This window comes from Daucus carota, chromosome 5, assembly GCF_001625215.2.
Source record: "Daucus carota subsp. sativus chromosome 5, DH1 v3.0, whole genome shotgun sequence".
Classification (NCBI taxonomy): domain Eukaryota; kingdom Viridiplantae; phylum Streptophyta; class Magnoliopsida; order Apiales; family Apiaceae; genus Daucus; species Daucus carota.
The window spans coordinates 33,267,662-33,292,308 of NC_030385.2; the positions used below are offsets into that span (position 1 = coordinate 33,267,662).

Consider the following 24,647-nt stretch of genomic DNA (forward strand, 5'->3'; position numbering starts at 1 on the left):
GTGAGCAGATCGTTCAACATTTCACAGGCAACGCCTAATGAATAAAACCAGATGTAGCTGTAGGGATAGCAACTCTGACTTTCGTAAATCTCAAGTACAAAGTACTTATAATGAAGCACTGCAAACTTAAGGGATACCTTTAGATAATTGAACAGCAAACAGGAAATGGAGGACATACAAGTTATTCATTCATCACAATAAAGAACCACTGCAAGCAGGATGGAGTACATAAACAAAATTAAGCTTGGGGCTTTTCCCACTTGAGGGGCTTCACCACCTCCCAAGTGAAGTCTGGATCATCCCTTCCGAAATGTCCATAGGCTGCTGTCTTCAAGAACCTTCCGTTGCCACCTCTCTTCAGATCAAGGTTAATGGAGATCATCCCTGGCCTAAAGTCAAAGGTTTCTTTTACTATCTTGAGGATTTCCCTGTCTGGGATTTTTCCAGTTCCATAGGTGTCAACAAAGACGGACAAAGGCTCAGGAACACCTATAGCGTAAGAGACCTGCACAATGCATCTCCGAGCAAGTCCATTGGCTACAATGCTCTTGGCAGCTTGTCTAACAATATACGCACCACTTCTGTCCACCTTAGTTGGGTCCTTTCCAGAAAAAGCACCCCCTCCGTGAGCTCCCCACCCACCATAAGTGTCAATAATGATCTTACGACCAGTGAGACCAGCATCACCATGGGGGCCCCCAATAACAAAACGACCTGAAGGGTTAAGGTGAAAGATGGTCTTCTCATCAAGATATTTCTCTGGGATCACAGGCTTAATGACATGCTCTTTGAGGTCAGCAGCAATCTCATCATTAGTAACTGTCTCATCGTGTTGGGTGGAAATTAGAACTGTGTGAACACGGGTTGGAACCATGGCACCATTCTCATTAAGGTACTCAACAGTGACTTGGGTCTTGCCATCAGGTCTCAACCAGGCGCAGGTACCATTCTTGCGAACATCAGTTAGACGGGCACCAAGTTTGGTTGCAAGGACATGGCTCAGGGGCATAAGTTCAGGGGTCTCATCAGTGGCATAACCAAACATATGGCCTTGATCACCTGCACCAATCTCCTCAGGACGCTTAGTAAGGTGACCATGAACACCCTGGGCAATATCAGGGCTTTGCTGCTCAATGTTTACAAGAACTTTGCAGTTGTCAGCATCGAGACCAACATCAGCAGAAACAAAACCAATGTTACGGCATGTCTCACGGACAATCTTCTCATAATCAACATCGGCCTTGGTAGTAATCTCCCCAAAAACCATGACCATGTTGGTCTTGGTGCAAGTTTCACATGCGACCTTGCTGTCGGGATCTTGGGCTAAGCAGGCATCCAACACCGCGTCGGAGATCTGATCACAGAGCTTGTCTGGGTGACCCTCATTAACAGACTCGGAGGTAAATAGAAAGGTCTCCATACTACAAAGCTGCACATTAAAGAACGAAGAACCACATTCAGACACCTATATCAACCTATGTAGGGTTATAAACTTCACAAGGAAGCTTCCTTGGTGTGATAGTATCATGATCCAACCTCGTGAAATAACATAGAATAAAGTACATCCAATTATAGTATAAGATGCTATCCTTCAGTTTCAGAATTTCTTTTCTTTAATCACAGGGAATCTGAATATTGTGACTTTATTTTCTCAAGAACCTATATGGTATTTGTGACCAAAATGAGGCTCAAATACAAAGAACAAGAAGACAAGTGGCATAGACTGGACACATAAATTTCTGTTCTTCAAAAGTACTTTTCATTTCCGAAGCTTAAAGTAGTAGCTAGCTAGGGTTTAAAAGTGAGGTGTAATTACCATAAGAACTACCTCTCCTCCTCACTTTTTCTACCCCTAACCTTGTTAACTTTTTGAAGTTATATTGTTTTTCTGAACCCTTTTTTTCCAACGTGAAAATAAAACAATACGTAATTTTAACCAAAAAAGGATGTTTCAATACAACATTCTCCAAAAAAAAACAATCATAAAAAAAAGGACGTTTCAATACAGCATTCCCCCGGAAAAAAAAAAACAATCATATAAAAAATATAAAACTCTTCCCCCATAAGATTTTAATTATACATTTCGAAATATATTTGAAATTTGCAAGCAAACATCATTCCGCATCATACGGGTCAAATATAAACAACCAGAAAGAACACCTATGCATTTAGATTCTCTTTTTAAGAACTAGAACTTTTTAGTGCATAACAAAATCGAACATGAAATTAACAGAAAATTGAATTAAAAATAACATGATAACATTTTGTTAAGTGACCAATTCTCCTAAAAACTTAAGATGTTAGTTTTTTGGGCTTAATCTGATAATATAATAGTTTAACATCCCCTCACTCAAAAGCAAGTTATATGGGTCGAAGAGCGGATCACTAGGTGGTTCATACCTTCTATATTTTGCCCTAGTGTGCGATCCAATTTTTAATTACTGTGGGGATTATGGGTCCACAATAGTAGACAATTTCAATTACTGGGAGCATGTTTGTCTGGACTTTAACTCATAGGCTTAAAGCTATTTTTGACTTTAAGCCGAAAACTATCTGTTTGTGTAATAAACCCGAAATTGACTTCAAGTCAGAATAAGCCAGAAAATGACTTAAAGTCAAAAGTAAGTTTGAGGTACTTTTTTCGGTGACTTAATTTTTTTAGATAAAGGTTACCCATAAGTCATAAGTTACTCATAAATCACTTTTATTTTTATTACTACATTTTTAATAACACATATAACACATAAGTCATTAACAAGTCAAAATTATCCAACCAGTTTATCATATGAAGTCATTTTAAGACATAAGTCACAATTTTAAACTCAGACAAACCGACTCTAGGACTAGGAGGGGATCTCATCCCTTTTTGGGCCTACTAAGATATAATATTAAATCAATATTTGGATAAATGAGAATATCGTGGGTAAGAGGAACTCGAACTTGAGACCCCTGGCATCCAGAGGTCTGATAGCTCTCATGATGACAAAATATATACATGATGCTACATAACATCCGATTTTGAAAATATAGATGAAATTGTATGTTTTTAAATATTAATTGAATATTGAGAAATGAATACACAGGTGAGTAGCTTGTGGACTGTGGACTAGTGTTCAAGCTAGTTCAACCAGCAATTCAAGTAGCAGAATCAAGTCTACATGCTTACACACTAATGCTACACACTCTAACAGATCTACACTCACAATAACAATCAAGCATACAAAACTCAGATCCAACTCAATTAAATCCAGATCTATCTATGTATATTTAATTTAAAACTCAAATGATAGATAAGTGAATGTAGAAGGTGGCTATTGAAATCTACCTGAGAGATAATTAGCGACGAATATGAAAGCTATGTCCTCTCCAATTCAAATCTCCGACGAATAAAATGGAGGAGTAGGGTCTTGTATTTATAGAGGCTGCTGGTGTACGTAACGGGTGAGATATGACCGGTTACCGCTTTTTCTGGTCACTGCTTTTTCTTAATTTTTTCGATACGAACGAGGCTCGAAATTATCGGAGACGCATGCCTTAATCACTTTCCTATATATTCGAATTTTGAGTTGAGTTTTATTATTGGTAAATTTCGATACGGTGGATATTTGAGCTTCAAAATTTTTCTACTTGCATTTGAGAAAATGCGACTAATTGACTGAATTGTTGCAAAAGAAAAAAAGTCCTTTGAATACCCCCACCAGAGCAAGTTAGCAATGTTGTAATCTTTGAATTAATGGCAATTTAAAACTGCTTTACTAGGGCAATTGGATTATGGTAGGACAGGTAGGTACAGTTGTTCGTGGCTACTTCTTCAACTAATATAGGAGTAAGATCAATGTTAGGTGTTTCAAATCATGGGGCCGTTTGGGTTAGTTTAAAAAAAATGAGTTCTTACTTAAATTAAAGAAGTGGAGTAGAAGTGAGAAGTAAATAAGTTAATAAAGTGTTTGGAAAAGAAGTAGAAGCTGTGAGAGAGAAGCTAGCATTCTCAGCTTCTTAAAAATGCTTCTACTTATTTACATAAACGGGTCAAGAGAAGCAGAAGCCAGAAGCAGCTTCTGCTTCTGTTTGCCAAACAGATATATGTGTCCAATTTCTGCTCAAATAATGTAGCTGGCGAGTGATTAATTTTAATCAAACTATTTATTCATTATTATTGGTGCAATTTTCATATTAATGAAATAAAATTCCTCGTTAATAAATCAAGCTAAATAACTCACAATTTTTATATTTATGTAAAGTTATATTAATTAACTTGTACGAGAGTAATATTACTTATATTAATGCAAAATTTGTTACAACATGATTCGGCATGGATGACACGATAATTTGAAATGATTTGATTAAAATGATTAACATAAATACAAGAGAATTCTACTACCATAATTAAAGTTATACCCAATTAAAATTAAAATATGACACATACTATTTTATAATTACAATCGACGAATCTCATAAGAAGAATGAAAGAAAGTAGGTGAGGAGGACTGAGGAGGGAATGGAAAGAGTTGGTGAGAGTTTGGTAAATGAGTGCAATTCCAACAAGGAGATGCATCCAACTTGAAGGTTGTTTAGACTCCAGTTGCCTTTGCTTAGCTCACACAAAAACAATACTGCTCAGTGAAGTGACAAACCTCCCAAAAGTTTGGCTCCACTCACACGTACGTGTGTGTCATCTTTGGATTACTCTCTCCCACTTTCTTCAGCCTGGTTGCTCCTATATTTTAATATTATTTTATGTTTGTGCTCGCATATAGGTATTATTATATTTTATATCTACTTCCACAAAGTAGACATGACTTCATCCCACTAATTTCTAATTTGTTTCGCATCCAATTTGGAGATTCCGATATCCATGACATACGATATTGGAATTTGGAAGGTACAGCTCCCAAATTTTTTATGTGAAAACAGAGGACTATACTGTATTTCGACGGGAACATCATTTATTCTGTGATTTTTAGAGATGTTGGCTATATTCGTTGGCTAAATAAAACCTGTAAGACAACACATTTTGCTTCAATGGCATTGACTATATTGGTTGACTATAATTGAAAAATAATATGTTATTAATATTTTATATTATTAAAATATAATATATCAGTTTAATATGATAATAAATGATGTGCAATCTTCTTACAGATTTCTTACAGACATGTAGAGGTTCGACAAATTTAACCATCCACAGGAGGTTGGCTAAAATTATAGACAACAGCTGAGTATGATTGGAGCATGAGTTTTTCGTGGTGTTGGCTAAATTTTTTATTTTTAGTATGCCAACTCACATTATAGCCGAGGGCTTTCGATGGTTGGAGATGCTCTTACTTTCTAGCTATTTCTTTCCGCACATAGTATGCTGCTAATAATCGATTATTCTGGACCATTAATACTTAGATGACAAGCGGATACTACAAGGCAATAGTAACAGGAAAGTGGCCTCTACACAACCTTGCTGATCATCTCGCTCACCTTGCAAAGGACAATGCTTGGACTTCTGCCACTAATCAACTGTTCCAGGGAAGGCTGCAATCTTGATATCCATGATACAATTGGTTTCCAAAATGTCCTTTTGTGTATTAACATTTAAATTATATGCTCCAAAAATATTGGATGTGTCTATACGATTCGATGAGGACATTCTGGGTCTTTCAACTCACAAATAAACAAAATGTGAGTCAAGCGACCCATAATCTTTTTATAAAATGTGACTCATAATCTTTGGTACTCGCAAATTTGAACTCAAAAAAAAAAAAAAAAAAAAAAAAAAAAAAAAAAAAAAATCTTCACTTACCTAAGGCTGGTGGCTGGTGGCTGGTGGCTGGTGCACTGTGTGATGGATGGCATCTTGCTGAGAATAGCCCTCAGTTGCAGTCTAGTAAGAATTTGTCGACAGATAATCATGCAATGCAGACTACCTTAGTTCTAGACTTCTCCGACTTTTACGCTTGGCAAAAACCCAACTCAAGGAGGCAGCAGCAATTTCGCTAACCTCATTAAGACTGAAATACATGCAGCCTGCTGTACGCCTGTTCGTTAGAAAACCATGTCCTATTAAACTGTCTGTCAATTCCACAACAAACAAACAAGTCAGTCCCTTTCTTTAAAAAATAACAAGTGGGGTGGCTAGGTATTTGCATCTATTTACTTTGTGCTATAGATGTGATTATCGATCACAGAAATCAAGAAAATGAAAGTTTTTTTTGCTTTTTATCAAGGAAATGAATTTATAAAAGTTAAATGGTTAAATACGAGCATCTTAGAATGATTTCAAGGTATTTCTGATCATCCATAGTACATAGAACTATTATGTGCAAACAAATAATATCATGATCACAACATATAATATTACCATGGCATGTAGGACATAGCAATGCATCGATCACAACACTTTAGCACTCATTCCCCCAGGGGCAAAAAATTCAACCATTTGCATTCCTCTACCAGCTATTGCTATCTGATAATGCTGGTTCCTGAATAAGACATATTGCACGCATAAAAATCTCAAAAATAAGAATACAGATCATAAAAAAGGTGTTTATCGAAAAGAAAGACACTAAAAAATCAAGGTTTTTAAATTCTAAAAACTATTCAGAAAAAGGACTGCCAAGTCCCAAAAAGCTCTTACCTACTACAGGCTCTAGCATCCAATGTTTCTGGCTCTGGCACACTAATGACCAAGTGACAATGTTCGGTTAGTTTCGCATCCTCTTCAAGATGCCAACACCTGACACGTTGATCGAGACCAGTAGAGAAAACCCAAATCCCGTCTGTCCATACTCCTGCACAGCATAAAAAATGACGCTTCAGCACAAATTGTCGTAATAATGGTTCCAGGAGATGTTCAAGCTTCCTTTGAGAAGTCGCCGACACAGGAGGTACATTTATATGGTGTACAGTAAGCAGAAGTTTCATGATACTAATATGGATAGAAATGGACCAAGCTATATCACACAATTATTTCTACGGTACATGCAGTTTGTAAGCTTTAAATTATTGACTGCCACTGTTAGTTCAAAAAAAAATAAAAATACAGAATTTTTACCAATGTGACAAGATTCAAACCTTTTACAGCAGAACTATGAGCTGAGAGAATTTTTTCGTGACATGATAGTTTAATTGAGTAGTTCTGTTTCTGACACTGATAAATACTACCATCCGAAGTTTCCGACTCGGTACAACCATGTCTATCTGGGTTCGCATTCTCTGTGTAATGAACAGACTGTAGCAGTGATACATCAAATCTGAGGGAATGAAGTGCCTGATCGTCACCCCCACTTATAACATAAAATAGAAAACCAGAGCTAGGACCTGTATTATCTTTTATACCAGAAACATGTAGACAGTTGACCCCTGATTGGTGAACATTTTCAACAGTATGTAATGGCCTTATTTCACAAGTTTCAAGTGAGGAATCCTCGTTGCTCGTTTCTGATCCAGAGAAAGCAGGATCAACAACTTGTGAAAATAGTTCCTTGCTTCTTTGAGGACATGCTGATGAAGACTCATGTAGAGAATGACTTTGACCATTTTCACTTCTATCTGAAGACCCCAGTGAACCCGAGCTATCACCTGGCTTTTCAATACTGCCTAACGATCTCCACCACCGTCCACCTTGACTACCTCTCCCAGTACGTGGCCTTTTCTGACAGTCATTAAAGTCTTCCATTTTAAGAGCTGACACTCGTTGCATACAGGCCTGAACACTTCTAGTTAGATCCCAGAAGGTGATACTTCCATCAGTAGATCCACCAAGTGCAATATACTGGCTTCCAATTTGTATGTTTTCTGCAATAGATTTTCAAGCATTGTAAGAGCATCTCCAATAAGGTTGGCTATAATCGTTTGCTGAATTGGAATTGTCAGACATTACGTAAAATTTGCTCAACCTGTAAGACATTGTGCTTCAATGGTATTGGCGATATTGGTTGGCTATAATTTAAAAATAGTAAGTTAATAACATTTTAGACTATTAAAATAGAACTAGCACTGTAGCCCGTGCGAGGCACGGGCATGTTCTCATATGCGTGATGAATATTGTTATTCTTGTTATTGTTCGACAGTGTCAAAAATAAAGAGTTTAAATTTTAGATCCTTGTTATTGCAGTGTAGTGTAAACATATCTTTTATTATTACTTTTTAGAGTGCAATAACTGTTAGTTGTCCTTAAAATAATGTAAGCAAAGTGTCACAATGATATTCCTGCATCAGTGAAGTATAATGTTGATATTCAACTGGTTGTAGTGTATCTTCATCATTCACCTTCAATATATTATAATTTTTTTAAAATTTTTTTTGACTATTTCGACCAATAATTCACCTAAGAATTTAATTAATCTTATAATATATTGTCCCACTGTCAGTGGAATATCACACTAATACTCCTCGACACATGAAGTATCACCCTGATAGGTAACTGGTTGTGACGTATCATCATGATAATTCTCTTATAATAAAAAATTTGTAGATATTTAACTGGTTGTGGCATATCATCCTGATAATATTCTGATATTAGAGTATGTAGTGGGTAGTTAAGGCCCTTTCTAATTGAATATTTATATTTTGATTAAATATAGTTGAAAATTGATTATTTCGACCGGAGATTTGCCAAAAAATTTAACCAAGTTTATAAATATGTTGCTCCACTCATAGTGGGAAATACACTGATACTCCTCTACCCGTGGAGTATCACCTGATACTTAACAGGTTACGATATATTATCATGTTAATCCTCTTACAATCAAAGCTTTTGTCGATATTTACAACATTCTTTACTGAATATACTTGTTTTGGTTAAATATTGTTGTGTCACGGGCATGTTGGGTATTTAGGGCCCGAACTTACTGAATATTCATATTTTGGTCAAATATTGTTGAAAATTGGGTAGTTTGGCTGGGCATTTACAGAAGAATTCAATTAAGTTTTTTTTTATAAATATATAAGTTTCACTCCGAGTGGAATATCACACTGATACTCCTCTACCATCGAAGTATCATCCCGATACTCAATTAATTAGATGTATCACCATGATAATACTCTTACAGTCAAATATTTTGCGCATATTTAGGACTTCTTTACTAAATATTCATAATTTAGTTAAATATTATTGAGACACGGTCACACGGGAATGTTCTCATACGCGTGATGGATGTTGATATTTTGACGTTGTCCAAGTGTTAGGTTTGGGTTCTTATTATTGCAAGGTGATGCATTAACCATTATTATGAATTAGATATAGTCGTCCTTATAATAATGCGAGTAAGGCATCACACTGATATTCTTTTACAGGTGGAATATCATATTGATATTTGGCTGGCTGTCCGTATCAACATGATAATACTCTTGCAGTCAAATATTTTGCGAATATTTAGGACTTCTCTACTAATTATTCATAATTTGGTTAAATATTGTTGAGACACGGTCACACGGGAATGTTCTCATGCGCGTGGATGTTGTTATCTTGATGTTGTCCAAGTGTTGGGTTTGGGATCTTGTTATTGCAGGGTGATGCATTAACCACTAATATGAATTAGATATAGTTGTCCTTATAATAATGCGAGCAAGGTATCACATATTCTTTTTCAAGTGGAGTATCATCATATTGATATTTAACTGGCTGTCGTGTATATGTTGCAAAACTCCGAATGAAATATCACATGATATTCAATTGATTGTGACGTATCCTCGTAATAATCCTTTTACGGTAAAATATTTTAAAGGTATTTAGGGCCCACAAATAATTTTGATAAGCATTCATCCAAGAACTTAATTAACGTATTATTGTTAAAAATTATGCAAAATTAGATTTTTTGACTTTAAATTAGTTAGTGTGATACATGCTTTGACGATGTAATTAATTACCTACCCATTAATAATTAACATATTATCTACAAATTTAATTATGAATAAATTAATATGTTAGATATAACCACACATATTAATTATAAATATTAATTTAATGTATTAATAAAGAAGGTAAACACATCAATTACATGTCTAATAATGAATTTATTAAAGTCTTAGATATAATTACATGTATTAATTGCAAGTTATTAATTATATGTATTAATGGAAGAGATATTAGTTGCAAGTGTATTAATGAAAGAGAGGGTTAAAAGAGTAATTTACATGGTGAATAAAATGTGGCATGTTGGTCTATTATATATATAATAGATAGATATGTCAGTTTAATATGTTAATAAATGATGTGTAATCTTTCTAAAGATTTCTTATAGACCTGTAGAGGTTGGACAAATATAGCCATCTATAAGAAGTTGGCTAAAATTATAGACAAGGGATGGGTATGGTTGGAGTGTGATTTTTTCAATAGATTTGCTATATTTTTTATTTTTCGTATGCTAACTCACTTTTTAGTGAAGGGCTTTCTATGGTTGGAGATGCTTTAAAAGGACCAACCAATTGAAAGTCACCATAATACGAAAACCAAGTTACAGTAAAAATTTAAATAGATATAGTTATCAACTAGGAAGCACCGACTCGGGTACGGCGATACGGGACACAGGACACGGGATACGAGGATTCGCCAATTAGCAAAGAATCCTGAATACGGGACACGGCAAAAAATAAATAGTAATATAAAATATATAATTTATATATGTTGAATATTAAACAACTTCACACTTGAACTCATTGTCCCACTCGTATATTTATATAATCAAGTTATCTTTAGCAAATAAATATATAGAATGTATGTATATATAGGCTTTTGCGTATATATATTAGATTGAAAGATGAAAAACAGAGAGATAGCTAAACATTTATATACATATAGAATCTGTATACATATAAAAGACGATTGGTATTAGGCTATAAACATTACTGGGCCTTTTTTAAAGTTGGGCAGAGGTTTTAGTTGCATGTCGGCTGCATTTGCGTTCCGACACGCCACATGGCGTATCGGATACGTACTCAGCCGTGTCGGTGTCGTGTCCCCGTATCAGCCGTGTCCGACACGCATACGGCAGCCTTTTCGCCGTGTCCGTGCTTCCTAACTTATCAATTACTCCCTCCGTCCCTCTCATTTCTTTACACTTTTTTTCCATTACTCGACACGCATTTTAAGGCGCATATAAAATATAGTTTCATAATATTTTTTTGAAAATTTTCATTTTTGAATAAAAATTTAGATAGTAAATATTTATTTAGAAGAAAAAAATTCAAATTATTTTATCAAACTATATTTTATGAGAGCATTAGAATGCGTGCCGAGTCTCGTCCCCCAATGTAAACAATTGAGGGGGACAGAGGGAGTACTACACTACTACTTATAATATTGGCCGTAATCTATCACTCTACTTTGAAACTTAATGGGATAGACTATGCATTTACAGCGTTATCTACCTCGGAAAGTTTACCAGGTAAGTTCCCCAATTTTTATAGTATCATTAATTACATGTGTATATCAATATATAACATGTATAATTTTATTGTATTTAACTTAACACCTAGTCCTCTAGTCATCCCCTGCTAGCGACTCCACATAATGCTTTAATAACTACGCTTGCAACTTCCAAATTTAGAAGGCCATTTTTGGTTTGAGTGCATATTAAACTAACCATTTAAAGCCACACTGTTGGGAATAATGACATGCTGCAATGACAAAACTGGCGATGCTAAGGGCACCAACAACGCTACATCAAACCTGCAATGAGGTGATATTTAGAATTTAGAATATTTAATAATTTGGTGGGTTTAAATATAGTCTATCAACTATTAACTGTAAGTGATACGTAGCCTGAAGCGCACCAAAGTCGATAAGGTAGTATGAGAGCCCTCAGTGCAACAGTAGCATCTGAACAAGCAACAACAACGAAACACACAGAAATCCTGGGAGGTGAACAAGATATGGAACAACTTAATTGAATTGGACATATCAATAAGATGGAAAGTACATTATATTATTTGTTTGCTTGTTTGTACTGTATTCATGTTTTACCTGGAATCTGGAGATTTAACAAGAAAAGCAGTAACAGCAAGGTATCTCCAGTCATTTTCGTATTTGTCCCCAAGCAGGTCTACTGAATCCATGTTCCTGTTTTGAAGATAGAACGGTATTTATGTAAGAAAGAAGTTTCTTATGTTGTCAAGATATATAAATTGTTTCACCAACTTACTCCGTGTTGTTTTTATTTCCGCGACTATTGCTACTTCTAATTGGCATATCAGTGGAAAGCCACTTGAATGGCATTGATGTAGACAGTTCTGATTTATAACTAAAGTCACTCTTGGTCTTGTTATCTTCTCCATATGGAAGAGCTTTTCTAAGATTTTGTTTCCAAGCAGTTAGAACCCTCTTTGCACCAACTGAAATTAGTAATAAAGGGCTATCTACATCCTCTAAGATCATCCCAGAGGGCAAAGTGGTTGAATCTGCTACATATAGATTCATCTTTGATACGCAGCATATAGATCTGACAGCTGATCCGCCTACATGTTCACCAAGCAATTTTGAAGCAGTCCAATTCTCAAGACCCGGATCATATCTGAGTATTTAATCACAAAATTACTAACAACCATTCAAGCATCATAACATATATAAACTGTAGTAAAAGTATTAATAATTCTGTGGTGCCAGGATAAAGGAGGATACAATCTGAAGAATATAGGTACCGTATACATAAGTTATAGGATAACTGCATATACAGGCCCCTAAACTTTGCCCCCAAAAACCTATTATGCCCCAAGCCTTTGCAAAGAACCTATCATACCCCAATACTCATTATTTCATTGTACTTAAATCCTTTCGAGAATTATTTAATTATTTTTTAACTTATTTTATATTAGATGTTCTAGTTAATGTTTTAACCACAAATTCGCACATAATTATTTTTATTGCACCGTTAAAAGAACATACTTTGAATTCCATATATGGTATTACATTATAATATAGAGAGAATAGAATGAATTATAAATTACATTTAATTAGAAAATATAAAATAATTATATGTTCATGTAAAATCGAATATAATATAATATTTCTATTTTTATCCTTTAGCTTATCAGTCTTATAAAGTTTTAATCATGAAATAAGTATTAGATTTCACATAAATTAATATAGAATTATACAAGTATATGTAGTCATCTGAAGTATGATTCAAATGTTATGAAATTGTAAAGTACATGGGTGTTATAATTTTTGTGCAAGAGTGTAATAGCTCTCATCCAAAGGTAAAGGACATAAAAGGCTTTTGAAGGGAAGGTGAGGGGCCTATCTATATATGCAATCTGCCGAAGTTATAAGTATGCCATCACACTATAGCTTATAGACCATAATAAAAGTGGTTAGAAACGAAGATGATGTTACAGTATCAACTTTTAGTGACCAAATGATAACTTTTCATACCTGGTCAACCTCACAGTTCCATCTTCACACCCTGTTGCGAGCCAACATGCATTAGGACAGAATCCCTGCTGCTTGGTTGAGGGAAATATTGTATTCCCAGAGATGAAACATAAAGAATGCATCTCTCTGCCATGGAATTGCAAATGTAGGTTCTGAGGATATATTTTTCTTTCACTGTCCGGCACCCAATGTCTATGGACATAGATGATTTCATCCTGATAGTCAAACAACCATAATTGAGAAAACTAAATACAATTAGAAGGTGATTGGTGTATTTCTTTCCACCAAAAAAACTGTAGGAGATATAAGGTGGAGCAAATTCTTTTTGGAAAAAAGAAAAAAGAAACAGCAGAAAGACCTTGACATAAGCAAAACAGTTCCTTAACTCTGGCAGGTCGCCAAGAAAATATGAATTAGGACGTCGCCATCCGCCACATGGAATCTGGACAACCTGTTATAAAGGGAACCATGTGTTTAAGATGAAGAGAATTGTATGAATTTCGATTACAAGATATAGTGGTGAGTAAATACCTTCGTCTCCGTGATTAAATTCCAGATGATGAAATCAGCTGATGCAAAACCTACTGCATAGTTTCCGCTTCCTGAATCATCGTCTAACATAGATTTGTAAGAAACTGATTGCACCATGCTTAATTCTTTCACTTGTTTCATCCCTGTGAACTGCAACTTTTTTTTGTCCCTGTCATATTCCATATAGCAGATGCAACCATCTCCTCCAGTCTGAATAATGATGCTTAAATTAAAAACATCTTATATCTGCATATCGCTATGTACAATAAAATCATTCACCTGAATTGCAAATGATACAGTCTACTACTTGCAAGAGGCATTTATCATAATGAACTGTTATGAGCATCTACGACATAACTTACCAACAGTGAAAGAGAGGCAACAAATGCATTGATACACATTTACAAAAACATAGATGAGAAGCAATATAATATAAGATTAAGATCAAGGGCATACCGAGCATATATTGACTTCACCAAAACCAGAAAGTGCTATTATAACTCTGCAGACACCTGATATCCCGTGAGCTCCTTTAAAATAAACAGATGGAGATATTTTGGATTCTGAACCAGTAGATGTACCCAGCACTAGCTCCTCTCCCAAGGGGAATAACACCAGATTACCATGTAGATCCCCACACACTAGCACCTAAAAGATTTGTGAAAGAATCGAACAGGGAACTATTATACCATACAATACCATCACACCTTCAATTGGAATCTTATCTTAGCAGTGCATTTTATGTTCATATTAGGGATAGGCGGATAGCTTCAGCATATTAGCAATGCATGCCAAACTACTCGCATGTCCAGTCTATTATGCTGGTACTCTATGGTGATCGCCACACCATGAGGTCCATAACTAACTAGAGGAATCCACGAACATGTATTATAAGTGAGAAACACTGATAGCTCGATAAATCTTTAAGCAACTGTATATGCTCTCATATAGTGCTATTTTTTATAGTATACACACCGACTCAATAGCTCAAGTAGTTAAGAAGTGCACCTTTGAAACAATCCTCATTTAATAGTCTCACAATCAAAAATAAACACCTAGATGGATTCAGCAAAATCAAAAAAGTTAAAATGTATATATACCTCTTCTTCAAGTGAGGCATCTAGGCACATTATCCTTCTAGAAAAGCTTGAAACAAACTCAGCTACCAAACACACATCAGAACTTCCGACAGAGCAATGAGAATTGGCAGGAAAAGGCTCTGAAAACCTCCAAAGCTTCAATTTTCCTCTCGGATCAGCAGTAAAAATGAACCTGCACAATATGTGCAAGGGAAACTGAAGTGCCATACAAACTTAATTAATGAAGACTAAAGAAAATAGTGATAACAGTCATGAACTGAACTTTTTTTATGGACAGGATTAGTAGACCCGGCAATATGGCACATGACAAGAAAACATCAGCACAACATGAAATTACAGGTATGGGTTTGATTTTAAGTACACGAAAGTACACAATATGCCCATTTATATATAAAATATACATATCAAATTTTATAGAATTGTATGACTATATATATGTCAATCAATACTTCATGTATATTTCATATAAATATAATATATTAATGTATTTTTTATTCTTTTATATTATATTATATATTTATTTATTTAGTGAGAACAAAAAGACAATGCAGAAAGGACACAAATTCTTTTCCATTTCGTTCTGTGTCTGGGTTTCACAGTCAAGTACACAAAACACAAAAGTAAACGACAAAATTGCCAGATCTAATGAAAAAAGACAAAGTTAAATATTACTCAATCCATTGAAAGTAAGAAACCATGGGGACTAGCATCAGTTCTGTTTGATAAAACTAGAATTGCATATATCACCTTTTTATTGTTGAAATAAGGATCATGAGTACAATTTTTTTTTCATGACCTGTATTAGAACTCCATAAACAGGCCCCAAAGAGAGAGTGCATGGGAAAAAATATGTGTGTGTTTCGAAGAGTAAGGCTTGACTCGTCTACAAGCCAATATATTACAGACAACTATAACTTTTTACACTTCAGATTACCAAGTAACGGTTTAATCTTTGTAGTCTTTAAGGGATGTTGTAAATTTTATACCTATATCCCAGCGACTTGCACCAGAATGTTCCCAGTAGCTGTCTCTCCGACTCAGCAGACCAAGTATAAGTTAGACCCAGTTTTGGAGAAGAAACATCACCTAAAACTTTAACAATCGTCACATATCCTTTACCATCTCCAACAGAAACCCAATCCTCGATACCAGAAGAAAGATCGAGTCTTTCTTTAGTCAACAAGTTCATACAAACAATAGGAGCTTCTCCACTGGACTGAAGAAGTTTAGTCCATTTAACCTCTCCTGTATCAAAGAGTTTTGCATGGTAGAGAAAACCATTGTTCGTTGCAATATAAAGAGTATCTTCCCGTGTGAATTGCAAACATCGAACATATTCACTTTTGCTGCAATAAGATACCAGAATGGCAGTTAAATAAAGGGTCGAACCAGTGGAAGTGACAAGATTAAGGGAATTTAATAAAATTATTAATTAATAAATGAGAGTTGAGATTTATGCACAATTCGAAAAGTTATTACTTCTAAATTTCATTGAAGCAGAAACATCGACTGTCTGGAATGAATCCAACACCCCCCCCCCCCCCCCCCCCAAAAAAAAAAACCTCCAAAACCACGCATGAAAAACAGGAAATAAGAATGATAATAAGTTTCCTATGGGTATTTCCATCCAATGCATACCAGGTTCCTGAAATCAAAGAAAAGACCCTAGCCTCGCCAATTACCAGAGCAACTTCTAAACCATTGTAAACATTTATATATATGTATGTATTTGTGGGCAAGTACATTCTAGGTATCATATTTAAACAAATTTGGCTTGCTGGTAAGTACATTGCCAGTCTCATATCGAGCCCAGATATTTGATAAGTGTGCACTGACTATGGGTATATCGCTACTTTAACACTAATTTGGGGATCTGCATTCTTACTTAATGTATTGAAGTAAACTGAATAAGTTTAATAACTACATATATAAAGAAAAATAATCAAGTACTGGTCAATCGATTTAGCTAATAATTCCAAATGATTTTATAATCAACTGTCAAGCATACAATTTATTATTGGTGGCTTGCAGCTAGCCTCTCTATCTCTCTCCTACTGTACTAGAGCTACTGGCTTCAAGTCAAAATGGAGGTACTGTGTGTGTGTCTCTGTGTAGTTAAATTTCGTTTGTGACTTCTTAAAAACATTTTTAATTCGCTTGCCGAAGTTTCAAACTGAGCAAAAGAAAAAACACAGCCACCTGCTTACAATTACTCATATTTCATTTGAAATAGGTATTGCTACAAGCCTGTTGATTAGAATAACCAAAGCAGCCAATCTGTTAGAAAAATAAATTGAAGCTATTTGAGAGGCGCCACCTCACCGCCTCCCGCTACCCCTTTATACAAGTATATTGATTTAGTTACTCCCAAATGTGACAGAATGGGATATAAAATCGAGGATTCTTACATCCAGACTGTTTTAAACACACGTCATCTAAACGAATCAAAATTACCAGTATCATTAAGGTGTAAAATTCTGTCAGAATTATTCTAACAAATTTTAAGCTTATGTCTAGTACTGCATTATTTCCTCTAACTATAGCTAGAGGTGGCCATTCGGGCCAAACCGACCGAACCGGCATGCCCCGAACCGTCTTTTTAACCGCTCGAAACCGTCTAAACACGGGCCGGTTCAAAACCCGCCTGGACCGCTTAAGACGACGTGCCGAATACGGGTCTGGGGGTTGGGGACCGTGAACCGAACCGGCACGGCCCGCCAAAACATAAAGGTTCGGCACGGCACGGCCCGAACCGGGACCGGCCCGCCAAACCGTGAATCTGTACCAACTACGCACTCTGTTTTGATTTTATTTGTGTTTTAGTTTTTTGTTTATAGTTTAGTTATTCGATTTCATTTTAGTTTGTAAAGTTGAGACTAGTTTAATTAATTTCATTTTGATTTTGTTTTAAGAATTAATTTCATTCCGTTTTCAATTTGTTTTAAAAATTAATTTCACTTTGTTTTGATTCTGTTTTAAAATTAATTTAGTTTAATTTTGATTTTGTTATAAAACTTATAAAAATAAATTTTTTTCGTTTTGATTTTGTTTTAAAAATTAATTTGGCTTAGGGTTGATTTTGTTTACTAACTAAATTTGTTGCAAATTATGTTTAATAAATAAAATTTATAAGAGGTACCATTCTCTTTTTACCAAAACATTATTTTTTTATCAAAATATTATTTATTTGTTTACAATTTATTAATAATTAAATTAAATAATAACATTAAACTAAAATAAACATTAACATTAAATTAAAATCGGTTCAAAAACTAACACATGTTATTGAAAAGAAAAAAAAACTTAAAATAAAACAAAACAAAGCAATCACAGTCGGTCACTTCATTCCAATTTCCAGCAAACACACTTCATTTCAGCAAGCAAACCGCGGTTGAACCGCCGGTCCGTCCAAAACCGTCAACCTGTGCAAACCCGTACAACCCACCTAACCCGTATTATACGGTTCCGGTTCCACACTTTCTCAACCCAGCACGGCACGGCCCGCCCCGCCTGTATAGCCGTGCCGGTTACGGTTTCACCGGCGACGGTTCGGAAACCGCCTGAACCGGCCCGAACCGCCCCGGCCCGCCCGAATGGCCGCCTCTAACTATAGCCATTACTTATTTTATAGCTAAAATTCATATCTAGCCTTTTTATGAATAGTTATGTATTATTCATCTCTACTTCAACAAAATTACAATGACTCGATTTTATACATATAATATTTTAGTTTGAACTAAATGATATATTATTATTTTATTCTGATATAATATTATGCCATATAATGATTATATAGTATATACATATATACCAATGTGTTTGAACAGTTCACCAGATTAAACAACAAATAAAAAACTGATTATGTATATGAATCAGAAAACACGTTAAAAGGGTCTAGATATTATTATATAAATCTTTATTAAGTAAACAGTAATAAAATTTATAGTAATCAGATTATGCATATATTAAAAAAAAACAAGAACAGAGTGTAAATGTAATTGGCCGAAAAAACAATACTCCCTCCGTCCCATTTTAATAGCCTTTTTAGAAATGAATTGTTGTTCCAAAATAAGTGACTTTCTCTTGTTTTCATGCAGTATTTGATAGGTGAATTTCTATTCTACCCCTCATTAATGCAACTTGTATTTTCTATGCAATATAAATAATAGTTTAGTTTGACTTTATTAGGGGTAACTATGTAAAATTATTCAAATAAACATCTCAATAAATGTAAAAATTGGTTTTTGTGCATCTCTCTAAAAAAGCAGTTAAAATGGGACAGAGGGAGTATCATTTAGACATTTTGGATACTCATTTAAAACCAAATATTCATTCAGGATTCGGATTGCTAATTCATTGGATCATAAATGTAATCATTCAGATTTGTCATATTACCACTTACACTATATATATTAGTTTGCTCTTAAGCCAATACTTTAACTAATATATTGTATTGCCTCAATTGTATTTAATATTTCGTGTACTGTCAGATATGAAGAATGGGCTAGCTTTGTGATCTACCAAGATAAATACACGTCAGAATCGTTTTTAAATATCATACCTGTCTGTAAGTCCAGCATGACCAGAAGAATTTGGGATACAAAAAGAAAATAGGTCTTTTTGGTGTATGGAATTGTCTATCAACTGAATGGATCTATCAGAATTGCTGGCCTCAAAAGTATGCAGATTATGGACTTTCACCGCAGAGTCAAAGCCAGCAGTAACAAGAAGAGATGTACAAGGGTCATACAAACAACGCCATACTCCCCTACCACTGCAACAGATTTAAAAAGAGCAACAAAGCAAGTTACACAATCACTTAAAATATCAATTTCGGATAACTGATAAGCTGTTTGGATATTTAATACAGATTCATGAATTAAACACATAGACTTTTTACATTATTCAAAGTCATGAGAACTCTTCATTAGGCCCCCTCAACACCACACCACCACCCACCCTCTATAATCCAAAAAGTTTCATAGAAATACAGATTTATGGTATATAGCATATTATATAATAGTCAAGGTTTCTAGTGATGGAACACATGTTCAGCCCGTGATCAACTCACGGCAACAAGGTATGTATCTAAAAGCTAATTAAAAAGAAGCTAGAAGTCAGTCACAACATAAGTACTGGTGAGATGAAAACAAATGCTCTAAAAATAATGAATACAGGAAGTGTGAAACGCATGGCAATAAATATTCTGCAGAGCTGATGATAGTTTTCAGTTCAGAACTCATGATCATCAACAATGATTCAAGACTTCAAATATAAAATAACTTTATGCAGCATATGCAATATAATTTGAGGAAACAAACTTACACGTGTTCCTTGATCACCTTCAGTTGGATGCCGTCCACTCCCCAAACACGGCATGTGCAATCCTCGCCAGCAGTGATAATAAACTATGCAGATTCCGATCACAGAAACGGACAATAGTTCAGCAACTAGTGGGATCCAAACATAAAAGCGGGATGGGGGACAGAAAATACAAAGTAAGCAGAAAAATGGAATATTAAAATAAAAGCGCTTTTAGGGATCCTCGGTATATGTTTTTCAGATGTATGGTTAATGAGGTCTAGAAGAAGAAAAACACGTCTACTTGCTTTCCGTCAAAAATGTACACTAGTAGTTTTTCAATAGTGAACAAATGAAAGTAAATGATAAAGACTAAACATGCAAATATTGCAGAACTCACGGAATCAACTATGCAACAGTCCCAGACTCTGGCAGTGTGACCAAATAGCACTGGGCCAATTGAATGACAAATATCAAGGCCTTCCTTTTCAACATGGATTGTCCAGATTCGAGCACTGCAATTGAAAATAAGCAAGGAATGACTTACTGTTGTAAGGATCGATAACAACACATCACAAGAAATTAAGCATGCTTAAACAAAAAATCACCTACGATCATCAGAGACGGATACCAGTTTTGATCCATTGGATGACCATGCTATATTAAAAATTGAGCCTTCATGTCCACCAAGTCTACATACAGCAATAGCTTCCAATTGATGAAAATGATGTTGGGGAGCTGCATGGTCTAAAGAAGTAAGATTCACGAGTTCCTTGCCTGGATTGCTTACATTCGGGAAAACCACTTTCCAAACAATAATCTGTAAGCATCAAATAATTTAGCAACAAATATTACAAGTTCCAGATTTCACTATTTCAGCTGTGAATTGTGATAGCTGAAAATGTCGATCTTCATAGAATAACCATATAATTTTCAAAAAAAAAAAGTTTAATACACAGAAAATCTGCAACACTGCAATTAATCTGTTGATATATTATTATCTTACTATGAAAATATATTTAAAAAAACTACGCTGTGAGAAGTATATCTGATATTAACTTCTACACCATTTAGATTTTGGAATACTAGACTTGAATCCTTCAGAGCTTTTACTTTTTTTATCCCTTTTTTTTCCAATCCAATATAAGTATATTATATAGAAGTCGGGACTAAAGTTATGATTATCTTAAATGTGGGGTCAAATATCAATCAGGTTACTCATTACAGCCGGATGACTCAAGTTGGTCACTGATTGAAAAAATGACTCAAATGAGTTGCTCATTTAAAAATTTGTATCAGAAATATCACTCTATCGTTATTCGAAATTTTGAAAGTTTTATATATTGAGTTTCGCACATTTTTTATGAATGATATTACATTCAAATGAAAGTTTCTGAGTTCTACTATTTTAGCTAATATTGTTAGCTTTTTAAAATTTTATCAATTATTATTTTTATTTAAATCAAATAAAACAATCAAAAAATTAAAAATAAATAGTTGATAAAATTTTAAAAATCCAACAAACTTAGCTAAAATAGTAGAACTCGAAACCTTTCATTTGGATGCAATACCATTCATAAAAAAATTGCGAAACTCAAGGTATAATACTTTCAGAATTTCGACTAACGATAGAGTGATATTTCTGATACAAATTTTTAAATGAGTAACTCGTTTGAGTCACTTTTTCAATCAGTGACCAACTTGAATCATCGGACTGTAATGAGTCACCTGATTGATATTTAACCCCTTAAATGTGATCAAAAATTCAATTAGAAATACATCGAGAAGTATATAGAAATAGAATAGAGTAAAGTTCTAACATAAGGATAATAATTCCCTAATTTACACACAAGGAACTTACAATTTAAATCAAAAGGTGTAGACTGTAGACCTCTACAGTTCAGTAAAAACTTATTTAATACAGGTTCCTAGGTTCAAGTGGGCCCAAAAAGAATGAACAAGGAGTGTATTTTAGACTAACCAAATTTAGTCAACTCTTAACTTTTTTTCCAAAAGACAAGTTCATCTTTGGTCTGTCTTTGTTTATGTGATGATGAAAATTTTATTAATGTAGGACTAGAACCTTTCTAATATAATACTGCAAACATTAAATGGAACTCATTAAATCAGTCTCGAAACCGACCATAAGTAGTGGCAAAACACTCATTGAGAGCCTTCGACGCTTCAAACAATAATCAGAATACAGATCTAAAAGCGTTTTCTATCTTATAATCCCCAGGAACGGATAAAAAAAGGAAGAGGAGAGCTGATTTCGACACTTGAAGATATTATGTTTGGACACTTAAAAAAAAAACATGGAACAAAAGGACCATAAATGTCACAGTGTAAAGTTAGCCATACATGAACTATTTACCTCATTGAAAATTGTGCCCGATGCAATATGAAGAGCCTCAATTTGCTCACCCCACATTTTCATGGAATAAAGAAGACACCTTTCTGTTGACAAAGAAGAAATTATAAGCAAGTAGTGCAATACTAAAGCATAATTTAATATAAAAGTTAATCCTATCCTGGAAGTTCCACATCTCATGTTCCATTCAGTAGGATTTACAAGCCACAATACTCTTTCATATTTCTTACTGATATTATGACATTATTTGACACTTGGTTATACATATATACTCATCAGATGTACAGTATATATGAGATTACCCCTTCGATAAGCATATAAATTTACAACAAAAACAATACTCTATAACAATATCTTTATCAGTCTAGTAGACAAGATGCTGACAGAACCAACCAGGAGACTTGACTTCAAAGCTTGAAGACGATCTCGTCATATCCCAGATACAGACAGTGTTATCACTGCATCCAATGGCAAGATAATGTTTCCCCTTGGAGGAAGAACTTGTTGCATCCTACTAACCATACACGTGAAAATGGTTACATTAAAGACTCTAAGTATGAAATAAATAAACAAATATAAACACATATAGGAGCACAGGTATGCTGTGAGCATGACTGTTATGGACCTCTAGGAAGCAAACATCCAAAACCCAATGATTAAACTTTGGCAACGATTGATGAAGGATCAAATCAACAGAAACTTGTGCCTGATTTTGCATATTAGATGCAATATCTATGTGCAAGCTAAATAGTTTGACTCTTCTTTCCCCAAAGACAGCAATCTTGAAATCAAGCTTGGAGATGCATGTTCCTTCTGTACAACTCATAACGGTGCAAGAAATACCATGCACACGTATACCTTCAAAGACTTGAAATGACTTTATCATGTTCCCCGTATGCAAGTCATAAAAAAGTATCTGTGAACCAGTTCCTGATGCAAAAAAGATTGAAAATGAAAGGGGGGAGACATGAGTGACAGTGGCTATTTTTATTTTTATATAGAGCAAAGAAAGAGGACAAAAAAGTAATGTAGCAAACTCCTGCTTATACAAAACGTCAGCAATTTCAAAGAAAGGAACCCCAAAAAAGGAACTACAAGCAGTAACCTGCATTGCAAATACACCATGGTCTGTACTTTTTATGTTTCTGGTCATATAGAACTCGTTAAGTTTAAACAGGACACCTCCTTTTTTACGAGTAATTCTCTTCATTACCCAAAAACAATCCATAGTCAGTTTCCTATTATTGCTACTTCATATTAGTACTGCAAGAGCTCAAAATCAAATATCATGGTTCGACTTCAGTTATTGGAGTAACATGACAGCTGGCACCATCACTTTCCTACCTGATGGCGACTAGTTGTAGATAATTAGTTACAATAACCGCCTTTCCCGCTTTATTTAAACTGTATAAAAACAATCTCTCTGTATAATTTCTACGCAGTTAGTTCAATCAACACAATATGTACATTTTCCCATATAATTCTCTCTACTATATCTCTCTGATATCCGCTCTCCGCCGTTGTTTTACTCCAAGTACCTAGCTAGAACGTGTCCCACATCAGTTTCACTATTGTTACTTCACTTACCTAGAACAACAAACATAAACAACTTGTCCTAACAAGAACAATAATATGACATGAACTAATAGAAATCCCATGAAAATAAACTAAAATTAGTAGAATTTAGCTTATTGGAAAAAAAGACATTAAAACCTAAATGAATATTTCATTACTCCGACAATAAACAAATGTAGAGGGAGTGAAGTGATGAGGAACCTGAGAGAAGGTAAGGGAGAGAAGAGAGATGAGAAGGAGGATGAAGTAAACAGAGGGCTGAGATTTCTCCCAGGTATTCTCCTCTCTTCAGTTGACATTCTTTCTTCTTTGAATCCTCCATAGCCACCCCGGCGCCGCCGCTGCTGTGTCTGTGATGTCAAAAGGGGGTCGCGATTTTGGTCTCAATTCATGTACAGGGTTTTGGACC

The 24,647-nt window shown here is 34.8% G+C and overlaps 2 protein-coding genes across 3 annotated transcripts; both read right to left on the reverse strand.

The window, feature by feature from the left end:
* Nucleotides 1-166: 166 nt before the first annotated feature.
* On the reverse strand, nt 167-3,469 carry LOC108223671 (S-adenosylmethionine synthase 5). The gene is made up of 2 exons (XM_017398042.2): nt 3,326-3,469; nt 167-1,429 (listed from the first exon to the last, which is right to left on the reverse strand). The coding sequence occupies exon 2, from the start codon at nt 1,418-1,420 to the stop codon at nt 239-241; it is 1,182 nt and encodes a 393-aa protein (XP_017253531.1). The 5' UTR covers nt 1,421-1,429; nt 3,326-3,469; the 3' UTR covers nt 167-238.
* A 2,084-nt stretch (nt 3,470-5,553) lies between these two features.
* Nucleotides 5,554-24,647, reverse strand: LOC108223445 (uncharacterized). Of its 2 annotated transcripts, XM_017397719.2 has the most exons (22): nt 24,440-24,647; nt 23,289-23,593; nt 23,057-23,174; nt 22,667-22,749; nt 20,901-21,112; nt 20,693-20,807; nt 20,317-20,399; nt 19,553-19,765; nt 15,978-16,337; nt 14,992-15,163; nt 14,348-14,539; nt 13,892-14,101; nt 13,719-13,811; nt 13,361-13,575; nt 12,132-12,500; nt 11,954-12,049; nt 11,764-11,844; nt 11,574-11,659; nt 7,063-7,785; nt 6,626-6,779; nt 6,350-6,470; nt 5,554-6,060 (listed from the first exon to the last, which is right to left on the reverse strand). In XM_017397719.2, the coding sequence occupies exons 1-21, from the start codon at nt 24,558-24,560 to the stop codon at nt 6,380-6,382; spliced, it is 4,092 nt and encodes a 1,363-aa protein (XP_017253208.1). In that variant the 5' UTR covers nt 24,561-24,647; the 3' UTR covers nt 5,554-6,060; nt 6,350-6,379. The 2 variants fall into 2 exon arrangements, with proteins under 2 accessions (XP_017253208.1, XP_017253209.1); XM_017397720.2 differs by lacking the exon at nt 24,440-24,647 and having other exon boundaries at nt 23,057-23,177; nt 23,289-23,429.

What these genes read in the sequence shown, in the direction of transcription:
- LOC108223671 (XM_017398042.2), bottom strand. Translation starts at nt 1,420, where the DNA reads ATGGAGACCTTTCTATTTACCTCCGAGTCTGTTAATGAGGGTCACCCA.
- LOC108223445 (XM_017397719.2), bottom strand. Translation starts at nt 24,560, where the DNA reads ATGGAGGATTCAAAGAAGAAAGAATGTCAACTGAAGAGAGGAGAATAC. An exon ending in ATGCCTCACTTGAAGAAGAG is followed by an intron (nt 14,540 to 14,991) that starts GTATATATACAT and finishes CAAATCTTTTAG; the next exon opens with GTGCTAGTGTGTGGGGATCT. An exon ending in CAACAGTGTGGCTTTAAATG is followed by an intron (nt 7,786 to 11,573) that starts GTTAGTTTAATA and finishes AATCTATTGCAG; the next exon opens with AAAACATACAAATTGGAAGC.